We start from the raw sequence: 20,654 nt of genomic DNA, 5'->3' as shown, positions 1-20,654 counted from the left end.
TGCATTTAAACTACACTTTATAGAAATAAATGAACCTGGTATTAAAAAGTCAAAAAAAATGTCCTATCATGCTTCAGTGTTCCTCTCTAGTGTGCATAGTTAGATTTGCTATTACTTATATGTTTCGTTCCTAGGTTAACCATTCCATTTGAACAGATAGCTGTATTTATGTATCTCAAAATTGCAGAATAAATACATTTTATTTCCTCAGGTAGTTGGATCTTGTTACATTGTGATAGTGATTAGAGAAAAGTACATATCTGAAGAATTTTAGGAACCCATATTATATTATATTTTAGAATGTCAATGATCAGCTCTCAGTATCAGAGGGGTAACCGTATTAGTCTGCATCTGGATCAGCTAATCAGTTGTTGAAAACTAGATTCATTCCCTTGGGGGTACGTACTGCTCAGTTTCAGGCCGTCAAAATTTGTTTATCTACACCAGGGGTCGGCAACCTTTCAGAAGTGGTGTGCCGAGTCTTCATTTATTCACTCTAATTTAAGGTTTTGCGTGCCAGTAATACATTTTAACCTTTTTAGAAGGTCTCTTTCTAGAAGTCTATAATATATAACTAAACTATTTGTTGTATGTAAAGTAAATAAGGTTTCAAAATGTTTAGAAGTTTCATTTAAAATTACATTAAAATGCAGAGCCCCCAGACAGGTGGCCAGGGCCCGGGCAGTGTGAGTGCCACTGAAAATCAGCACATGTGCCATAGGTTGCCACCCCTGATCTACACGTACTAAGTTTACATTTTCCCATAGTCAACAGATTACTTTAAGGTAAAATCTGAATGGCCTTGTGTTTGTTTGAGGCTATCTAAAATTACTGCTTAAAGAATGCAATAGATAATTTATGATGATGCTCCATTATGTCAAGGTAAAGGTGTAGGGCCAGATCCTGCAAAGTCATCTCTTGGTAGGTAATGAAAGCCCTCAACTTCTACTGAAGTAAATGGTAATTCAGCATGATTAGCACCTCATAAAATTAAAACTCTTTGCTTCATTTATGAACGGGAATGGTTAAGTGCAGTTTGTTTGCAGGTTAACCTGATCACAGATGCTGTCCTGTTGGTGACTCAAAAATGAGAAAATTCCATAGTTTCAATTTACACAACTAAATACTTGCAGCTCTAATGATTTCTAAGCCTGAGCTGATCTCATTTTGAGCTCCTTTGGGGTATGTTCTTTTGATCTGTGCACAGAAAACCATTTAAGTCATTGGGGCCCAGGCATGTGGAAGGAGGAGGCAGGGAAAACCATGCCCCTTTGACTTTATTTAATAATGCCTAGAAGTTATTCAAAAATGGGAAAGGTCGAGTCAGTGAAGGGTGCGGGACCTCAGAGGGACCAGATGGGGGCGGGGCCTCAGAGGGAAGAGGAGAGGCAGGAGCAGGGCCATGTGCGGGGCAGGGCTTATGCATATGTCATGCTTTTGCCTTTTGAAAAGGTGATCACTCTAGTGTGTTACCAGTCCAACTGAAAGCAGCGCCTGAGCTCTAACCTATAAATCCAGCCAGGCCATCTAGCCTGGAGAGGAGGCATCACTAAACTAGGGTGATGAAAGGGTTGTGTGTATGGACTGGAGGGGATTTAGGGGCAACAACTGAGTAAGAGCTCAAGTTAACTTTCTGGAGTGAACACACACCCTCATGCTCACATGCTGCCTCCTTAAGCAGACTGCACTGGTGAACTTTATTTGTAGCACCAAAAGTCGTCTTTTCAAACTAGGGTGACCAGATGTCCCGATTTTATAGGGACAGTCTCAATATTCGGGGCTTTTTCTTATATGGGCACCTATTACCCCCCACCCTCTGTCCCAATTTTTCATACTTGCTGTCTTGTCACCCTACTGCAAACTGTTCTGGATTGTTAATTTACAGGTGAATCCCTGTCTGGGAATGAGATGGTGAAATAGAAAGAGCTACTGGCAAGCTACATTTTTTAAATGCCCTCAATCCTTATACCTTTTGACTATTTGTTTTTGGTGAGAATAAGATGTGTGTGTTTGTATTTTCAGCTTCCCTTCAGCTTTAGTTCAGTATGACTTTATTCTTTCAGTTGTAATGTTGTATCCTGCATCGAAATTCCTAGTGCCTATTTTTGTAGATTATTGGAAATTACAGCAGAAAAAGGAATAAACAATTATGCTGAACCAAACTCATTATGAGTAATTTAGAATTTTTTAAAAAATAAAAAATTTGGAACAAGTTAGTTCATGTTCAATTTTATAACTTGAAAGCAAGCATTCCAAACAAGCCTATCACCAAGGAGCAAAAGTTTGTTAAACTGTATTTCTGTATGTGGCATCTGGTTTGAGAAGAATAATAGCCCATACAATCAGCTTTTAAAATGGTGGATTATCTGTGTTTTTTATTGACTTTTCTTTACAAAATCTGTTGTTTTTTTAATTAATATTCCATGTCAGTATTACTTACAGCAACTTGGAAAGGCACATATGAGCTTGATAACAATGATTGGTCCAGGCCAGTATTTAACTACTACCAATTTACACTGCTGTAAAACAGGTTTATTCTCACTCACATACTATACAGTGTGACCAATGCTATTGGAACATTCTAAGCAGCCATTTTAGAAATCTGTAAGAAGATAGATATCCATTTGAGATTATGACTGCTTCATAGGTTCCTGGGCTATACCACCACACTTATAAAAGAGTCATTAAAATGTATTCTGTTATATCTGTTGTGTTCAAGTCCTGCAATATTTTTTGTGGCTGGAAGGATCAAAATAGAAGTGTCAGTTGCCCTAAAGAAAATGTTTAGGATCTCATTGTTTCCTTTTCCCCCTCTTTGGATCTCATTAAATATATAAATTTGACATTTGTTTATTAATAATTTTTAACTACAGTACTGAATATCAGCCATCTTGCTTACGGTTTTTAATTGTTTTCTTTAAACTTCTGACGAACAGTGCTGTTGGCTTTTTTTAGCCTTGATCATATTTGGAATTCTATTGTCATATCTTTCATTGCTAATAATTGTCTAGTGATGTAAAAGATAATTTGGCTTATTTATATGGATGACATTTCCCACAGTATCTGATCCATCTATTTTCCTCTTATGTTTCTATCATGTTTGGTGTCTTTACCATCACATACAGTATTAATATACAGGTATGCCGCAGCACTTCTTTCTTCTTGGAATGAAACCTAATGAATGGCAGCCATAGCTAGAGCTGGTAATAACTTCAGATTTCATTTTGCAAGAAATTGCAATATTTCAAAATTTGTTTTAATTCTGAATTGAAGAGAAAACAGAATTTTGAAATTTCCCACAAGATAGAAATACCAAAAAAAATTCACTTTGGAAAAATATACATTTTGTTTCAAAATAAAGCTTTAATTTGAAATACGTCTTTTTTGGAAGGGGGGTGTTAAACAACAATTATGATATTGATTTCAATGGGAGCTAAGATGCCTAAATACCTTTAGAAATCTGGTCCTTTATTTTCTAGATCAAAGTGTCTCTTGTTTATCTTGCAATACAACAGCTTGACACTTTGAACAGGGCTTTGTCATCCTGGAATCATTTTTCTAGGATATTGAAAACAGCTGCTCCTCTAATTAGTGACTAAGTGCTTATCTTGTTTAAAATGTTTAACTGATTCATCACAACACTAACAGGAGACATTTCAATCCAGAAAACATAAATATAAAGATCTTGTGAGTTTGCACAGTTCCTATGAGAACTGGCCAGCAGCAGGATGGTGGTAGTGCAGAGCCTGGGGGATGGGGACCCTGAACCAATCTCCTTCCACCTACCCTGCCAAGGGAACAACCAGTATTTTGCATTATATTTGTTGTGTGTCTATGAATATTGACTGGTAAATTAATATGTTTATTTGGATAATGGTGTGTTAATGAAAACAAAGGAAAATCAATTTAATTGCAGCCTTACTAATGTCCTCATACAGCAAAATAGTTACGCATGTGAGTAGTCTGATTTCAACATGCCAAATTAAGCACAAGCATAAGCCTTTCGAGGTTCAAACCTAAATTGGCAATTTTCCTTTAGTGATTTTTTTCGGCCATATCCAGATATAAACTTAATTAGATTTAGGAAGGGATTTTGAAAAACATTTAGTTACTGGTCTAACTGAATGAAGTCATTAGTAAAACTTATACACTTTGGTATTTTCATTTGATCAGACTACCATTTTTCCCCCCAAATAATTCATTACCTGAGCAAACTAATTTTTGGTCTCTTTTTTGACCTGTAGAAGTAGCAATTTTTGCCAAATAATATGTTGTGTTAAGAACTAAACTAGAAAAAGAGCTAAGAATAATCAATGTTATAATCAACTGAACGATATGTCTAATGCTAACTATGAAACCTCACATCCATATACCTTTCTCCAGATTTCTTCATCAGCATGATTTAAAAATCACAGTCCTTTCCATAGTATCATTTTTTGTTAGCATGAGCACAGAGATTGTAATATATGGCAGATTGACAAGGAAAGGAGGATAATGTCCTTGTTCATATAATTTATAGTAGAAGGAGAAACATAACTATGAGAGTTCTCAAGGCAAATGCAGTTTCAAAGTGAATGTACTTTATTTCCTGGTTTAGAAACATACTGTTTTTCATTCTTAAATTGTTTCTTTCAGTAAATGTAAAATCTGACAGATATTATTTAATCCGGTGGAAAAAGATGAGAAATCCAGTTCTGTGGAGTGAAATGCTGAATATTTGGCCTGGAATTTTTAAAAGTGCTTGTTTCAGTAATCTTGTTTGTCATGGTTAAGTCAAGTCATTGAGGAAAAACTTGACAACTTGATTATAAGAGTGCTTTAGGACAAAAAGGTGTAACCATCTGTGCATCCCTGTTGAGTAAGAAATAGCTTTCATGAACAGAATGACTGAATTCAAGATTAGCAGTATGAGTTGCAGTAAATTTTTCGAAGTGATCACTTTCATACATATTCCATATTATACAAACTGTACCTACTGTATGAAGTAATTTAACATCATTTTTAAAACAACAAAGGTGAAGGTGCGCCATGCGGGAAAATAGCAAGCTTATTTTAAAAAAACAACCCTAGTGTTATTCATTTATAATCCAATCCTGACCCAAACTATCACTGAAATTGGTGGGAGGTTTATGGGTGCATAAGGAATCCACAGTTAAATATATAGTAGGTATATGCTTTAGAATGTACTTAGTAGGTAAACATTGTTTAGATATGTACCATCAAGCATGAAACAACCATTGTCCTGCTGTGTCTGCTTTCTCTTTTTTACCTGGTGAATCCAGTGAGAACAGAATTTCAAATTCATTACTAGAATTGGTTGGGAAATGCTTTTTAATTTAAAGTTTTCCTCAAAAAATTGAAGCAAAAATATTCTGGCTGAAAATCAAAATATTTAAATTCTGAAATGCCACCATGGTGCCTCATGGGAATTGTAATTCCAGTGTCTCATGTTCCCATACTCCTATATTGGCCAGGCTCCCTGATCAGGTTGTTTGCCATGATGTACCACAGTCTTCCCTGAGGGAAGACAGTGCATCCTGGCATTCACATGCGATGGTGTATCATGGAGGTAAAGTCTGGCTGGGCAGCCCAGCCACACAGGAGAATGGGACAGCAGCATTCGAGAATCAAAGTATTTTATGTTTCAGCCAAAACATTTTGGTTTTCAGTTGAAAACATGTTTAGTTTTCATGAAAAAAAACTCCAATTTTTCATCAAGAAACAGTTTTAACAGAATTTTTTGACCAGCCCTATTCATTATTGAAGCAGACTATGTATCCAACTATAATGCTTTAAAATATTAAGTTGTAAATGCAGCTTTGGTTGTGTAGTTTACTCAGGATTTATGAAAATGACCATCGGTTTATGCTTTCTCTGCTGTTAGAGAGGTATATATTATATTGAGGACTACAGCTTGAGAAAAATATAATTTATGTTATTCATTCAGAAACATTTATCAAGGCTTTCCCCTGTCTTTATAATAAATAAATATTACCATGAATTAAAAATCCATGAGTGCTTTTCTATTTCACAGTGAAGAACAAATAAATACACATTTTTGAGCTTGTAAATGTTAGAAAATAAATGTTCACTATTAATATAAAATTATCCTGCTACTGTAGAATACCATTTTAGCAGATATGTGAAATTTTGAAATAGTATAGCTATTTGGAACTCAATATAAAACTTTGTGGATACTTTTTAAATTTATCCTTGTTACATTAAAGGTAATGAGCACATGAGAATGCCAATTGATTGTGCTTGCCAAGGGAAGTGATGAGATATTAGGGGACAAGATTGTGCCTGACCATAGGTATACAATAGTGGCTGACGGAGTCAGAAGCCTTCCTTATTCTTGAGCAACTGCTTCTTTGAGCATAAGAAATGCATTGAACTAGCACTGCCAGTTGCACAAGCTTCCCTAAAGAGGATGAGGAATCTCCAGACCAGCAAGCAGAACTGACTCTTGAAACACAATGACACTTGCTGCTCCCCTGGGAGAATGTCTCAAGTTTGCCATCATAAATCCCCAATTCAACCCCAAACCACCATGTGCCACGTTCTTGAAGTTGGGTTTGAAAGATACTAGTCCATATGTGAAATTTCAGAACCCTTTGCCTACACCTCCCAACATTTCCCCCCATTCTGTCATGCAGAATAATATAGAAAAGTTCTCTATGCTTTTTTGAAATAACATACTTTAAAAGTATATATGCTATTAGTCTGTTTAATGAAATGTAATATGAACAGAAATATTAACTAACTGTAAATTTGTGGAGTAATGTGGTAAGTCAGGGTAGAAATAAGAACGGCATAGTGCATCACCTAAACATTACTGTAGAATAATTAAAGATTATTTATTATTGTTGTTTTATTTATTTTATTATTATTTATTTTAGTCATCTACTATCAGTAAACACAATTGCCCTTTTGGAAGTTTCCTCACTTGAGCATTGATAGGTTTATGAGTATTTTAAAATGAGCAACAAAAATATTTCATGTACTAATTAAGGCAACTGTGGTTGTATGCAATCAGGCAGTGCCAGAAAGAGCTTTGGTTCTCTAATTGTTAATAATTTATAACAAGGTGTATTGCTCTAAACATCTAATTGAACTTTACATTATGGCCAGTGTTTTTTGAAATATTAATCATTTAATTTTATTTTTCCCCAGCTCCTCTCTTAGAAGTGTATCAACTGGATCCTCAAGACCTTCCAAAGTATGTCTCGTGTGTGGGGATGAGGCGTCTGGATGTCATTATGGGGTGGTTACCTGTGGCAGTTGCAAAGTTTTCTTCAAAAGAGCAGTGGAAGGTAAATGTTCATGTGGGTGCTTCTTTTATTCACTTTCTGATGTTGTTATATTTTCATGATTAATGCTGCAATGTTGTTAGTCTTAAAAAAAAAAAAAAAGTATTAACTCAGCAGTTATGAAAAATACTGCTTTAGAAAAGTTCCAGGCATTTTCCAAATAATGTACACCTTAAAGACTTCGCTTTATATCCACCAAATCAGCTTCCCACTCCTCCACCCACAATTGTTTTTTCAGTTAGACATACAGAAAATAATTTTATTTGGTCACAAATATACCCAAATTTTTCATGAGCTGTAAGAGAATTTTGGATAAAGATTGGGAAGCGTCTGACTGTGCTTCAGAATTCCATTACTCCCATAACATGTAGATTCTATACTAAGGTAAGACTTATGCAAATATACCTAGGACTCATTAATATATTCCCCCTCCCCTGCAAAAAGAGAGTGGTGACTTGAAGGCCAGTGAATCTTGGTGAAAAAGCCTGGATTGGAGGGTCTCAAATTGCTTAGAGGTAAATGATGATGTTCTACACCTGCATTAAGATTTTCTCTCCGAGACAACATTTTAATTGGTGTTTTTAAATATGGCATTTCCATTACCAAGTGAATGTTTGGGCTGTTGCCTTTTTCCTTTTATTATGCTAGCTAATGTACAAATGCTCTTGCCAGGGCACCTCTGAAAGAATTCATGGAGATAACCTTGAGTGCTGCAGAAGCTTGGTTTTGCCTCATATTAATTGGTTTGAGCTCGGAATAAAATAAAAAATGTTATTTACAAACTCTCTGTAAATGTAAAATATTTCCAAGTGGCAGATGTTACACTTTCACTAACAAGGACCAAGGTTTGTGTAGGGCTTTTTGTTGACTATTTAGCAAATACAGTAATTCCTCACTTAACGTTGTTGTTATATTCCTGAAAAATGCGCCTTTTAAGCACAACAATGTTAAGCTAATCCAATTTCCCCATAAGAATTAATGTAAATGGTGGAGGTTAGGTTTCAGGGAAATGTTTTTCACCGGACAAAAAACTAATATGTATACACTCACACAGTGTACATTTTAAACATACAGTTTAATACTGTTCACAGCTATGATGGTTATGAAGCTTGGTTGAGGTGGTGAAGTAAGAGGGTGGGATATTTCCCAGGGAATGTCTTGCTGCTAAATCAGTGGTTCTCAAACTTTTGTACTGGTGACCCCCTTCACATAGCAAGCCTCTGAATGCGACACCCCGCCCATAAATTAAAAATACTTTTTTTTTATATTTAACACCATTGTAAATGCTGGAGGCAAAGCAGGGTTTGGGGTGACGGCTGACCGCTCATGACCCCCCCCCCATGTAATAACCTCAGTTTGAGAACCCCTGTGCTAAATGATGAACTAGCACATTGTTGTTAATGTAGCCTCTCACTCTACAAGGCAGCAGGAATGGAGGGGAGGGGAGATAGCATAGCAGACAGAGACAGACATACACCTTGTGTTTGGGAGAGAGAGAAATTCACACTGCCCCTCTAAGTAAGCTGACCCACTCTTAAGTGCATTGTCTTTTTAAGTGGATCAGGAAGTTGAGAGAGCAGCTGCTGCCCCAGGCTCTCTCTGTCCCCCCACCCTGCTCTATATGAAGATGGGGTAAGCAGGGTGTAGGAGCAGGAGGGAGGGGGACACCCTGACATTAGCCCCCCCCTCCCACTTCCCCCTGCACAGCAAGCAGGAGTCTCGGGGAGCAGATCCAAGGCAGAGGGCAGGAGCAGCACATGGCAGTGGGGGAGGGACAGCTGCAATTGCTAGCCTGCTGGGCAGCTGCTGCACAGGGAACTTAGGGGAGCAGGGAGCTGATAGGGGAGCTGCCAGTCCACCCTGGTTCCAAGTCCCCACCAGCTAGCTGCAAGGGGCTGCTTTTCCTGCAAGCAGTGGACAAAGCAGATGGCTGCCAAACAAGGTTAAAAGGGAGCATTGCACAACTTTAAACTAGAATGTTCCCTAATTGATCAGCAACGGAACAACAAAACAATGTTAGCCGGGACTACTTTAGGTGAGGAGTTACTGTAAGAAGCTTGTGAGTAAATAGACTGCTCCTCCAGTGACTATGACAAGAGGCCTATCCTAAAGAGGAAATGTATTCTCTACAGTACCCAGCTGGTTCTGGGGAAAGAGTAGAGTCTGACCAAAGAGGTATGATATTAATCATATGATTAAGTTCTTTTTGTGGGCCTTAGATCAGTTTGTTGATAACAGAATAGCAAAATGGATTTGTACCCATTAAGGGGGAGGAGGGATAGCTCAGTGGTTTGAGCATTGGCCTGCTAAACTCAAGGTTGTGAGTTCAGTCCTTGAGGGGGCCATTTAGGGATCTGGAGCAAAATCAGTACTTTGGTCCTGCTAGTGACAGCAGGGGGCTGGACTTGATGACTTTTCAGGGTCCCTTCCAGTTCTATGAGATAGGTATAACTCATTACTTTGAGTTAAAATTAATATTCAAAAATAATCCTTTAAGATATTTAGAATTCAGTGTTTCTTCTTTCTCTTAAATGACCTAAACAGAATAATGCAGATGTTTTTAACTCTGCTTATAGTTAGCACTCTCAGAAATCTTGTATATAGGCTATACTGGAAACTTTTTTTAGAGTTAATGGACATTTTCCCCCACTATTTTTATATTGAATGTTTCTTCTTCAGCAAGGGATGACAGATTTCACAAAGGGGAATTACATGTGGAACTGTGCTCTCTCAAAATGGCTGGCATCTCCAGTTGTTATCAGTAGGACTTACGCCATAGGCTGATCTTCACAAAGATATCTGCTGGCTTCACTCTCACTTTGACAGTGGGAGATGGTGGCCATTTTCCAAGAGGTCAACTCGTCATGAGTTCCCATGAAGAGAAAGATTCTTATGTGCCAGCCTCTGCTTAAGGATAGCCCTTTCATTTATGAAAATTAATGGGAAAAATTATCACAAATCCTAAATACTTGTTTGAAAGTTACCTAGTGCACCAGATATATTTAACAAAGATGATAGAAAGGGGCAACTGGGGGTTCGGATGAGATGACAGGAGCAAGAAGGGTGGGGAGAATTAGGGTATACAGGAGAATGAAGGAAGCGAGGTGCAAGAGGCTTGGGGGAATTTGAAAGACAGGAGGGAGGGAAACTGGGCTGCATGCTCTAAAAGTTCCCTAGTGTGCTTTGATTTACTTAGGTAAAGTAGGTAAGTCAGAGTGCACTAGAGAACTTTTAGTGGATGGCAGCAGGGTCCACATGGATATTTAGTCCATGGCAAGCTAGTGCAGGGTAGATTTACACACCGGCTTGCCAAAAACTTGTGTAGAGAAGCCCTGAATGTGAGGTCTCAGGATTTTCATTTCCATGCTCCATTTTCTTTTTAGTTTGTCTAAATTCCAGAGAACTGTCTCAAAGTGGAACTATATCAATTGTTCTCTATGTCCACTGATGGTGTAACAAGAAATAATGAGTTTGATCTGCAGCAAGAGAGATTTAGGTTATATATTAGGAAGATTTTTCTAACTATAAGGGTAGTGGAGCTCTGGAAAAAGCTTCCAAGGGAGGTTGTGCAATTCCCATCATTGGAGGTTTTTAAGAACAGATTGGACAAACGCAGGGGCGTGAATGGATGACGTCTCAAAGTCCCTTCCAGCCCTACATTTCTATGATTCTTTGATAAGCTAAGGGAACATTCTTGACCCGAGAAAATTGCCCCCAGCATAATTACATGCTTACTTTTCTTAAACTGGCCACTGTACACTCGTTCATAAGCCGAATATTTTTGGTAAAAAAGTGATGCATCAAAGAGCGGGGGTCGGCTTATAAATGGGTCTACACCAGAATTTGATGATTTTAAACTCTATGGAATCATTGAATTGAATATCTAATACATTGTCGTTTTATTTACCTGGAGCGTCTGCAGGCACGGAGACCCTCAGCTCCCTGTGGCTGCGGTTCAGCAAACTGTAGCAACTGGGAGTTGAGGGGGCTCCGTGCCTGTGAACGCTCCAGGTAAACAAAAAGTTGAGGCCCCGCTAGAGGCTTACCCTAATGGGCCGGGAGCCAAAGTTTGCCAATCCCTGAAATATAGGGTCGGCTTATGAAAGGCTTATACTGTTTTTGCTATTTTTACCTAACCATCTTGGGGGAGGTCGGCTTATAAATGAACGGGCTAATGAACGAGTATATTACGTGCAACTCAGTGAACAGCTTATAGAGAGATATCATCTTTGGTATAGGTTTGCATATAAAGCCTCCAAGCCTTCTTCTCAATAGGCTTCCACTGAGGGGAAAAAAATTATCGTTGGTGGCAACTTCTGAAGGTTCTGAACTCCTGAAAGAATTTTGACCATCCAAAACCTGGGGCTTGGGGATTCTCAACTCCAGTTTATGGATGGTTGTTTATTGCCATATTGTGCATTAGAATGGGGGATAACCGACTGGACCAAAAGATCAAGAGAATTATAAATCTGTGTATGCAATACACCCAGGGTAATCTTTTTGCCATCTTAGCATGCCAGCCTGCCATTTCGCTGGAGGACAGATGCAGTTCTTCTGGAAGGCAGAGGTATTCTGCAGTAATTTAGCATCAGGCCAGATGCATGATATTCTTTTGGCGGAATTACTTTATAGTTCCCCTGTCCAGAAAGTCTGCTGCCTTTCCTCTTTTCAGGCTACATGTAGGATATATTTCAGATTTCGGCAGTTGACCGATTGTCTTGCCATATGCTATTTAAAACATATTTCTCTGAGTTCCATGCTTTTTAATAGAAATGAAAGAGAAATGAAGGTGCCTCTGTCATAGTTCTGGGGCTCTCTGTCAGGTCTCAGGCTTTGCCATCAACTCTCTTGGGGAGGGACCAGTCCCCCTGTGCTTCATTGTGTTTATCCCAACAGGTCTGACCTTAGCCCTGACTTCGCAGTTTTGCCCTCTCTCACAAAGGCCTGTGAGAATGTGCAGTAGTGACCAACCAGCTTTCACAGAGCACAGTATTTTAGGACAAAAGCATTACAGAGAGAACATATCATAAGACAAACTGTCTTCCACGTGGGGAATCTGGTAGGCCTCAAAGTCCTTCAAACCCAGCTAGCAGGGTTTGCCCTCTAGGTTACTATCTCATGTCAGTTTTGGATCATAATGAGAAATGCCACAAGACTGTTCAGGTGGACATTTTATACAGTTGCGGACCTTTGTTTTCCCCTTGCTTCCTAAAACAGGTAAAACCAGTAAATGCTCCCACTCCCCAGGGAGTGAAATTTCAAAGGCTGGGTGTCTGCTAGAGCTGTGTGAATACCAAACAAAAAAAAAATCCAGTAATTAAATTTTCATTTAGATCAGAGAGAGAATATTTTTGGTGTTCTTGACAAAGTAAAAACTGAAAAAAAAATCATTGATGTAGAACTAAATGATTTGACTATCAACTCAAAACTACATTTCAAAATGAAATGTCAGCATTTTCTAAACAAAATGTCAATCTGAATTATTGCATTTGAAAATTTTAGTTTTGAAACAAAATGTCGTAACTGTTTTGACATTTCCCAAATCTTTTTTTTTCCAACCAAAACTATTCGCTGATCTTTTTCAGCTGAATTTTTATTCACTGAGGGAAAAATTGCTGAACTCTAGTATCTTTATAACTGGCTTTGGAAACTTTGCATTAATTCCCCCTCCCCTCCTGCCAATTGTAGATTCCACAAGAAACCCACCTAACAAGCCAGAAATACAAAGATGCATATAACACATATTGATATAAAAGTCCCATGAATATTCTATATGCTGTAGCATTGGGTACACCTCAGGGTAGTAGTCTTTTGAAATTCCATGCTTCCTAGTGATGCTTCTGTCACAATGCCTTTCTTTTATAAAACTAGGAATTCTAGGCTAGAAGAAGGTGAGAAGCATACCAAACAAGCAGAATGAAATGCTAGAAAATTCTTAGACTTTGCTTAGTTAGCAAAACTAAAAAGAGAACTTTGTTATGAGAACAGAAATTTATTAGAAAGATTATTTTGATGAACAAGAGAGTGAAAGTGTTTTGTCACTTAAAAAGCAATATTTTTGTCCATGCTAAATAAATTGAATTGAAGAGATTCTTTGTACTATCATTGTGTGATGTTTGCTAGCAAGGATTACTTTTGTCTGCACCCCCATCTCTAGAATAAATTATATACACAATCCTTTCCTGTACTTCTGCATTCTCCTATTCATTCTACAGTGTTGGAGCCAGTATTTTTCCATCACAGGCTGCAGTTTTCATTTTAACAGCTTTCACAAGGTCAGTGACCTTTCTGAATTCAACATTGTTCTATACAAATGTCCATACCTTATCTCGGAATCTGTATGTATTCAGAGGATCCCTGAAATCGAGTCTGCTTCTGACCTATTGTGCCAATCTGAATTTACAGCCTGAAATAGTGGTTTAAGGACAAGCTGAGGGGTGATCTGCTGAGGGCTTGAGAGCTTGTACAGGCTCACCTGTTCCCAATGTGGTATTTCCATACAGTTGATATGCCACGGTTTACAACTGCAAAATAAAAATGTTACTGATCATCCCTGGTTTTGAAAGTGCCACCGGATTTCAGTTTTTTTATAGGAATAGGAAGGATCCCTCCACCCTTCCTCCCTGGCAGGCACAGTGCTGAGTGGGGTAATGGCTACAGTTATTTCCTGCCCCTAACTGGCTGCAGTAGCTGAAACCTTAGGAGACTGGGAAAGGGAGCCAGAAATGGCAACAGCTGCACCACAAAAAGAAAAAGAAAAAAAAAAAGCAAAGTAGAGAAAAGATTAATTAAAGGCAAGGCACTTTACAGTAGGCCATTTACAAGTTATTGGAGGGGAAAAAGTGTTCTGTTGCTGCTATGCATGTGTGTGAACTGCATAGCAAACTGCACAGTGAAACTGAAAGCTTGGGAATAAATGTTAGGTGTACAATACTAATGGAGCAGGCTCATTCTGGTGCTATATTTCAGAAAAAAAATTCTAGCTGATGCAGTCTCTTGGTTTTAAAACTAGCAAGGAGTCAGTGACAATTTTAGCAGCTTCAGTGCCATAGGGAACCACAAACTGAAGCTGTTAATGACTAGAAAAGTGGAAAAACACTGATGCTTTCACAACAAGCAGATCTAAAAACCTGCTAGTGTTTTAATGAAATTTAAAAAAATCTCATATTGAATTTTTATTTTCAAGACTTCTCAGTGATTTCAGTGCAGGTCGGGTCCTAGTAACCTAGTGCTAAAATGTGCCATCATTTTCTGTAGCTTTAAATCCTCTCCACTTCAAGACTCCAAATTATAACTCCCATTCTTCTGGCTGACATCTTAGTCTGTTCATGAGTTACTGTTGAATGATTCAAGTCATTCCCTTTCCCATGGCTGAGCATTGCCCTAGAGAGCAACAAACAGGTACCAAGGTAGGTATTTAAACATGGGTCTCCTGCATAGCGCTGAAAAACACTACAACTATCCCACAGGATCAGCCCTAATTCGATATTTTTAGTTTTGTGAGTGCTAGTTGTTACTTTGTTTCAATGTTAAAATTACATTCATAAAAGTATAACCTTCCTCTGTTTGCCCATTTTCTAATTAAGAATGACCCTGTGGACCCTGATAGTGAGGATCTATATATCTTAAGTATTTATATTGCTCCCATAATCATAGTACCTGAATGTATCACAGTCTTTAATATATTTATCCTCACAGCACCTCTGTGAGGTAGGGTACCACTATTATTCCCATTTTACAGATGGGAACTGATGCATAGAGAAACTAAGGCCTAGATCCTCAAAAGTAGTTAGGCACCTAAAGACCCACTGACATTCTCAACACTGCCACTCAGCTGCCAGCTAACTAAGTGCTGATGCCCCCTGACAGCTAACAAGATGCTTGGATCCCTAGCTGAAGCCAAAGCCCCAAAGTAGGATCTTACCACTGGAGGCTGATCTTATAGGCCTGCTCTGAACATGAGTAAGGCCTGATACCTGTCAGATCCTACAGCAGGAAAGCTGGATGCAGACCACTGATAGGGTGAAGAGGCAACACAGCACCTGCAGAAAAGACATCCGAGAACACAAGGAAACATAAGGTGATGTGGATTTAAGTCCCAACTCCGAATCAGGCAAAGCAGGGATTTGAACCTGTCTCTCACATCCCAGATGAATGCCCTAACTACCAGGTTATAGGGGTATGCCTGTGTGCACTCTCTCTCTCCCTCCCTCCTCCTCCCCCCCACCCCCAATCTTGATGTGGAATGGGAAAATCTCACAGGATGGGAAAACCAGGTCTAGTGACCACTTTTTCAGCTGTTAGTGCCTGGGCTACCTGAGCAGCTGACCTGGCTTAGGCACCTACCTCCTGAAGAAGATTCAAAGCTGAACATCCTGAGCAGAGGGGAGGTACCTATTTCTGGCCTATCTCAGGTGCCTAAGCCCTTCCCTATACATTTCATTCATGGCTAGTTTACACAGCTTCCTGCTCAGCTTGCTGGCTTCTGAGGATCCCTTGCCTAGGCACTTGACTCTCCTCATGTATTGTATGGGGAGCTGATGTGTCTAACTACCAGGGATGAGGATTCCACTAGGCAGTAGACTGCCAAGGGATTGGGCAGGCACTACAGTGCTGAGCAAATCTGGACCTATGCGACTTTCCCAAGGTCACGCAGTAAGCCTGAAGTAGAGCAGGGCATTGAGCCCAGGCCTCCTAAATCCTAAGCTAGCATCCTTCCTTTAATAACAGGCAAATCAAAGCAGTATTTTCTGCTAAACATATGCAAGATCAGAAGTCTCAGCTATTAGTTCAATGCGTACACATGAATACCTACAACATATTCACCTGAAAAAAACTCCCCATTTTTTCTAACTGCATTTCAGTTTGTCAGAAGCAGTAATGTCCATTTTGGGAACAATGAAAGAAAATAATTTAAAATGGGGTGCTTACTTTATGCACATAGCATTAACTGAGATAAATTAACAATGAAGACAGAAGAACTCAAACATGTAAAGTTAACATAGCTACTAATACTGGAATGAAAATAACCAGTGGTACAGAAAGAATGGATGAATCAACCAATCTAAATATGAATATGGGATATGAAACAGTAATGGTGACATTTTCCCAGATCCTGCCTCTGGATCATCTTGATGTTAAGTGCTGGGAGCCTGTCTGGAGAAAATGGAGCTAGTGATGGGACAAAAGATACTCTGCGGGGGGGATCTGCGGATGGTCAAGTTTAGAGAGAAGGATGAGGGAAATGTTTATGTGTAGGGTGTATTTGAAAATCCAATTTCCAAGCCAAAATCAAGGGCAAAATTTTGATATATGCATTCAGAACAGGGTGGGAATTTCACACTTTTACAGACAAATAGATGTAACTTGGAAGAGGAAGAAGTGTAGAATTGTATTTCTTAAAATGAAGATCTGTGTCACTCAGCAGTCCAAACATATTTGGCAAAAACCCTGAAAGGGCATCAGACAGTTTGATTATTTTCTGGATCAAACATATGGACATCTGGTGAAACTATTAATTCTTCTCCCAAGTGGCTTCTGCATATTCCCGCTTGTAGGACACACTTTTTCCTTAGCCTTCTTTGTGGGTACCACTGAGCTTTGGAACCTTCCAGAAAAGCAGTCCTTTCTGGGACTGCATGAATACCCTTTCACCCTCCCTTGAGAGCACTGAACATTAGGTGCTCAAAATACAAGCTGAAGTTACCAGTCACTTCAGTTTCTTCCTTTCCATGGAGTAGCTGCAGAGTATCTCTTCTCAAATCTGGAGAGATTTCTCTGGTTGTTAGATCATTGCAATTTTAGATAGCTTTGATAGCTTTTAGGTAAATTAAATAATCTGAGTTCGTTTCTGCACCACTATGGTTTAAACTCACAGACTGAGTTCAATTTTTATTCCGAACTCATCCTTGCTGCTGCTTATTATTAATCATGTTTATTACAGTAGTGCCTAGGGAACAACCAAGATAAGAGCCCCAGTGTGCTAGGCACTGCACAAACACAGAGTAGTAGACAATCCCTGCCCTGAAGAGTTTATAATCTAAATAGACGAAGCAGACCAGGGAGAAAGGGATGTAATATCTAAGCAGAGCATCCAATATAATGTCAACAAATGTGATGTTAGTTCCATGATTTTCTGAGGGTAGGGAGGTAGCTTTAGTTAGGAGGGGATTAGCTAAATGGAAAGACAAGGGAAGGGAGCGGGTGAGCAGGACAGAGCAGGGCAGAAAGGTCAGAGGAACAGGTGTGGAGTGAGGCTGAGATGAAGAGACTGAGACAGGAGCTGGGAAGGGGCTGAAGCACATAACCAATCAGCATAGAACAGTAATAATATTTTCTACAGTTTTTACTGGATATTTTTTTGTCTGCCAGTCCATGCTTAACCTGCTTGTGCAGCTGCTCCTATTAATTCAATCCCTGCAGTTAAATTCTTCCTCCTAGCTCACGTGGTGGAGGATGGGGATCATTGCATGGGTCCTAGTGCCCCTAGAGTATATTGATCACTCTTCCACAATTCTGAGTCCAGGGGGTGCTGTGGGGGTGGGGGCACTAGCTGGACTCCATGTTACCCCTCCACTCCAGTGCAGTAGTACTTGTTATGCTGCTTTTGCAGCTGGTCTGCCAGTTTCCATCTCTCACTTCAGTGTCCTTGCAGCATATTATTACTTTTCATTTGTTGTCCAGCAGCCCGCAGCATAACAATGTTCTAGGCATATTCCAGAACTGAAGGCAGGGTCCCTGCCCTGAACAGAACAGGTAAAATATACTCATGTTGCTCTTCAAGAGACTCGGTGTCTATTTTTTATAAGCATCATAATAGACATGAGTTTTCAGGTGTAATCATAATGCGGAAAGAATGGAGGCATTTCACATAACCTTAGGAAAGCTTTGCTTTCATTTTTCTTTTGAGACATCTCATCATCTTTTTACTCTTCAGATGGGAGAGTCCCAAACATATGCTATTTTTAAAAAGGGGGAAATTATGTGCCTGTAATACTGTTTTTTTGAAGATACCATCTTACAAAATTCTCATTTGCCTGCCTGCCCAATCTCCACTCTAAGTTTCAAGGTTACAACTTTATTTTATTTTTTACTTTTTTCCATTCAGGTTTGTTTTTATTCTCTTCTGACCCATTTTTGATTTTAGGTTTATCATCTTAAACTTTTCTTTCTGCTCAGTCAAAGGAAGTGACTGAAACGTTCCATAGTGCTATATATGTTCAGGGCACAGCTCCCAATGATTTCAGTTGCAGTTGAGTGCTCAGCGCTTCTGCAAATCAGGCCGCAAGGTATCAAGTTGGGTGACCAGAAAATGCAGAATGCACAATTAGTGACCACCTATGAAAAGTTGAAGTAATTTACTTACATCACACAGGAATTCAGTGGCCAAGGCAGGGATGGAATCCAGATGTCTATGCAGCATTCAAATGCCTTAACCATGAAACCCTCTTTTCTCTTCCTATAGTCCTAACCCTGTGTCTGGGTAGAAGTTTCCTTGATAATCACACACAAAAGAAGAGGAAAGAATATTAGTATGTTCACTCATTAACTACCTATTTCAATTTGTGCAACAAGAGAAAGCTGGATGTCTTACAGACAACAGCCTCCTTCAGCACACAGCACTGATTCATCCCCAGAGTGTAGGCAAAAACAGCCTTAATTCGGGCATTCCCTAACTTTTGAGTGCCCAATTTTGCAACCTTACAATGTTATTTTAATGTTTTTTGTGTATAATTATTATTTATGATGGTATCATGGCACACATTTTACTCTACCAACATCCTGCCTAATTAGCTATTTAGGGTTAAATTGTAGCATTTTACCCCGGCTTCCATTGGTGCGTAACTACATAGAACCAAGTGAATTTGGGAAGGCACAATCTCAGATTCCTGGCATCTGTGGGAATGTGTCCTCCTCTCTCCCCTTTGTGCCCACAATAAAGCCCAACATAGTTGGTGATTTTGCTATTTTGAATCTCCGGTAACTTGTACTACATACATTTAATCTGCAGATTGTTGCAGCATCTGATGTTGATGTGGTTAATTTGCCATTTTGCTGTAGTCCTGTGGTGCTGCTAGTTTCCTGAATACACTGCAGGTGTTGCACATGTGATTTGAGATTCATTTCTGATGCTGCACTGTGAACCACTTCCTTTATCAGGATTTGTGGTGTTACACTGAGTCTGATATAAAACAACTTGCTGTGTCTTGGCCCTCAATGTACAAAGCTCCACTTTAATTACTCACCTTATAATAACACATTTTATAATTATCAAAAGCTGTGCTAAAGTAAAGTTATATGCAAAGGGGCACTGTATTTTTCATGGGATAAATTTTTGTCTAGTGTAGCGAGAATTATAGTTCTCTCTAAATAATTAAAATAGTTTCACTTGTTTTAAGGATTTACTGATTTCAGAGATATTTCCTATGCATAAAATGAAGAATCAGTGTAAAAATGGTCAACTGTTTCAAATCAACATAAATATTTTAAGTACATTTAAAACATTATGTTTCTGGATATTTTCATATATATTTTTTGAAAATGGCGTGGTCAGTTGTGTTGTATCAAAATTACTAAATAAGAAGTAATGTAATAATGTTCCATGCCTCTTTTGTTCTTTTTTTTAAATGTTCATAGTAAGATTATGAAAGGGAGATGGAAGCCTACAAAAATATTGAGTGGATGTTGGATGTTTACATTTTGTTACGTGCAGGATTTTTTGGAGTAAGATACTATTAATTGTGTGTGTGTGTGTGAGAGAGATGTATCAACGAAACTTCTGCTCAGCATTAGTTTTTCAGATAAGTTTTGCTTTTTACTCAATCCCCATCTATCGTAATGAGGTAGAAGGAAATCAAAGGACATATTCAAGGACACAGAATAAGTCAGTTGCCCAGCTGGAACAGAATCCAGAATGCCCCTGTCTCCTAATCTTTTGCTCTGATTACTAAGCTTTCATTCCCTATTTTATATTGACTGGCTTTGCAACACCTTAACTGTAAGCAGAAAAGTAAGCAAGCTGCTCTAGTGACGTTGCCTTATTCTGTCTAAGGCTGAACCAAGAAAGTAGCATAAAAACAATACCACCACCAGTTTTCCTAGCAGAGACTGCTTGTGAGTTAAGCTCAGCCTTCAACACGAAGCAAACCATAGATCTCTTGCTGAGTCACAGTGCTAGTTAATGTATAAGGTGGCAAAAAAGAAAGACAGAAAGCCATTCTGCATTGACAGTGCCTCTGATCTCGCACAAGTGACTTCCATTTACTTTAGCAAGCTAGTATGTAAAAAATCAGTCTAGATATAGATTTTGTTTAATAGTGCAATAGGCGACCAACAGTGAGCACA

General features: G+C 38.8%; 1 protein-coding gene and 1 pseudogene across 10 annotated transcripts in view; one reads left to right on the top strand and one right to left on the bottom strand.

Annotated features, from left to right (window-relative positions):
* NR3C2 (nuclear receptor subfamily 3 group C member 2) overlaps window positions 1–20,654 on the top strand; it is a 293,477-nt gene that overhangs the window by 164,620 nt on the left and 108,203 nt on the right. For 9 of the 10 annotated variants that reach the window (XM_045018250.1, XM_045018254.1, XM_045018257.1 and 6 more), the window contains one exon: window positions 7,174–7,325. In XM_045018250.1, coding sequence (XP_044874185.1) covers window positions 7,174–7,325 — 152 coding nt within the window. The remainder of the gene's footprint in view (window positions 1–7,173; window positions 7,326–20,654) is intronic. The other variant, XM_045018252.1, reaches the window with a different exon arrangement.
* Window positions 13,515–13,828, bottom strand: LOC123371153 (annotated as a pseudogene).

The sequence above is a fragment of the Mauremys mutica genome, chromosome 5, assembly GCF_020497125.1.
Source record: "Mauremys mutica isolate MM-2020 ecotype Southern chromosome 5, ASM2049712v1, whole genome shotgun sequence".
Taxonomy (NCBI): Eukaryota; Metazoa; Chordata; order Testudines; family Geoemydidae; genus Mauremys; species Mauremys mutica.
The sequence above is the reverse complement of the archived record's forward strand: the minus strand, read 5'-3'. Positions and strand labels throughout refer to the sequence as shown.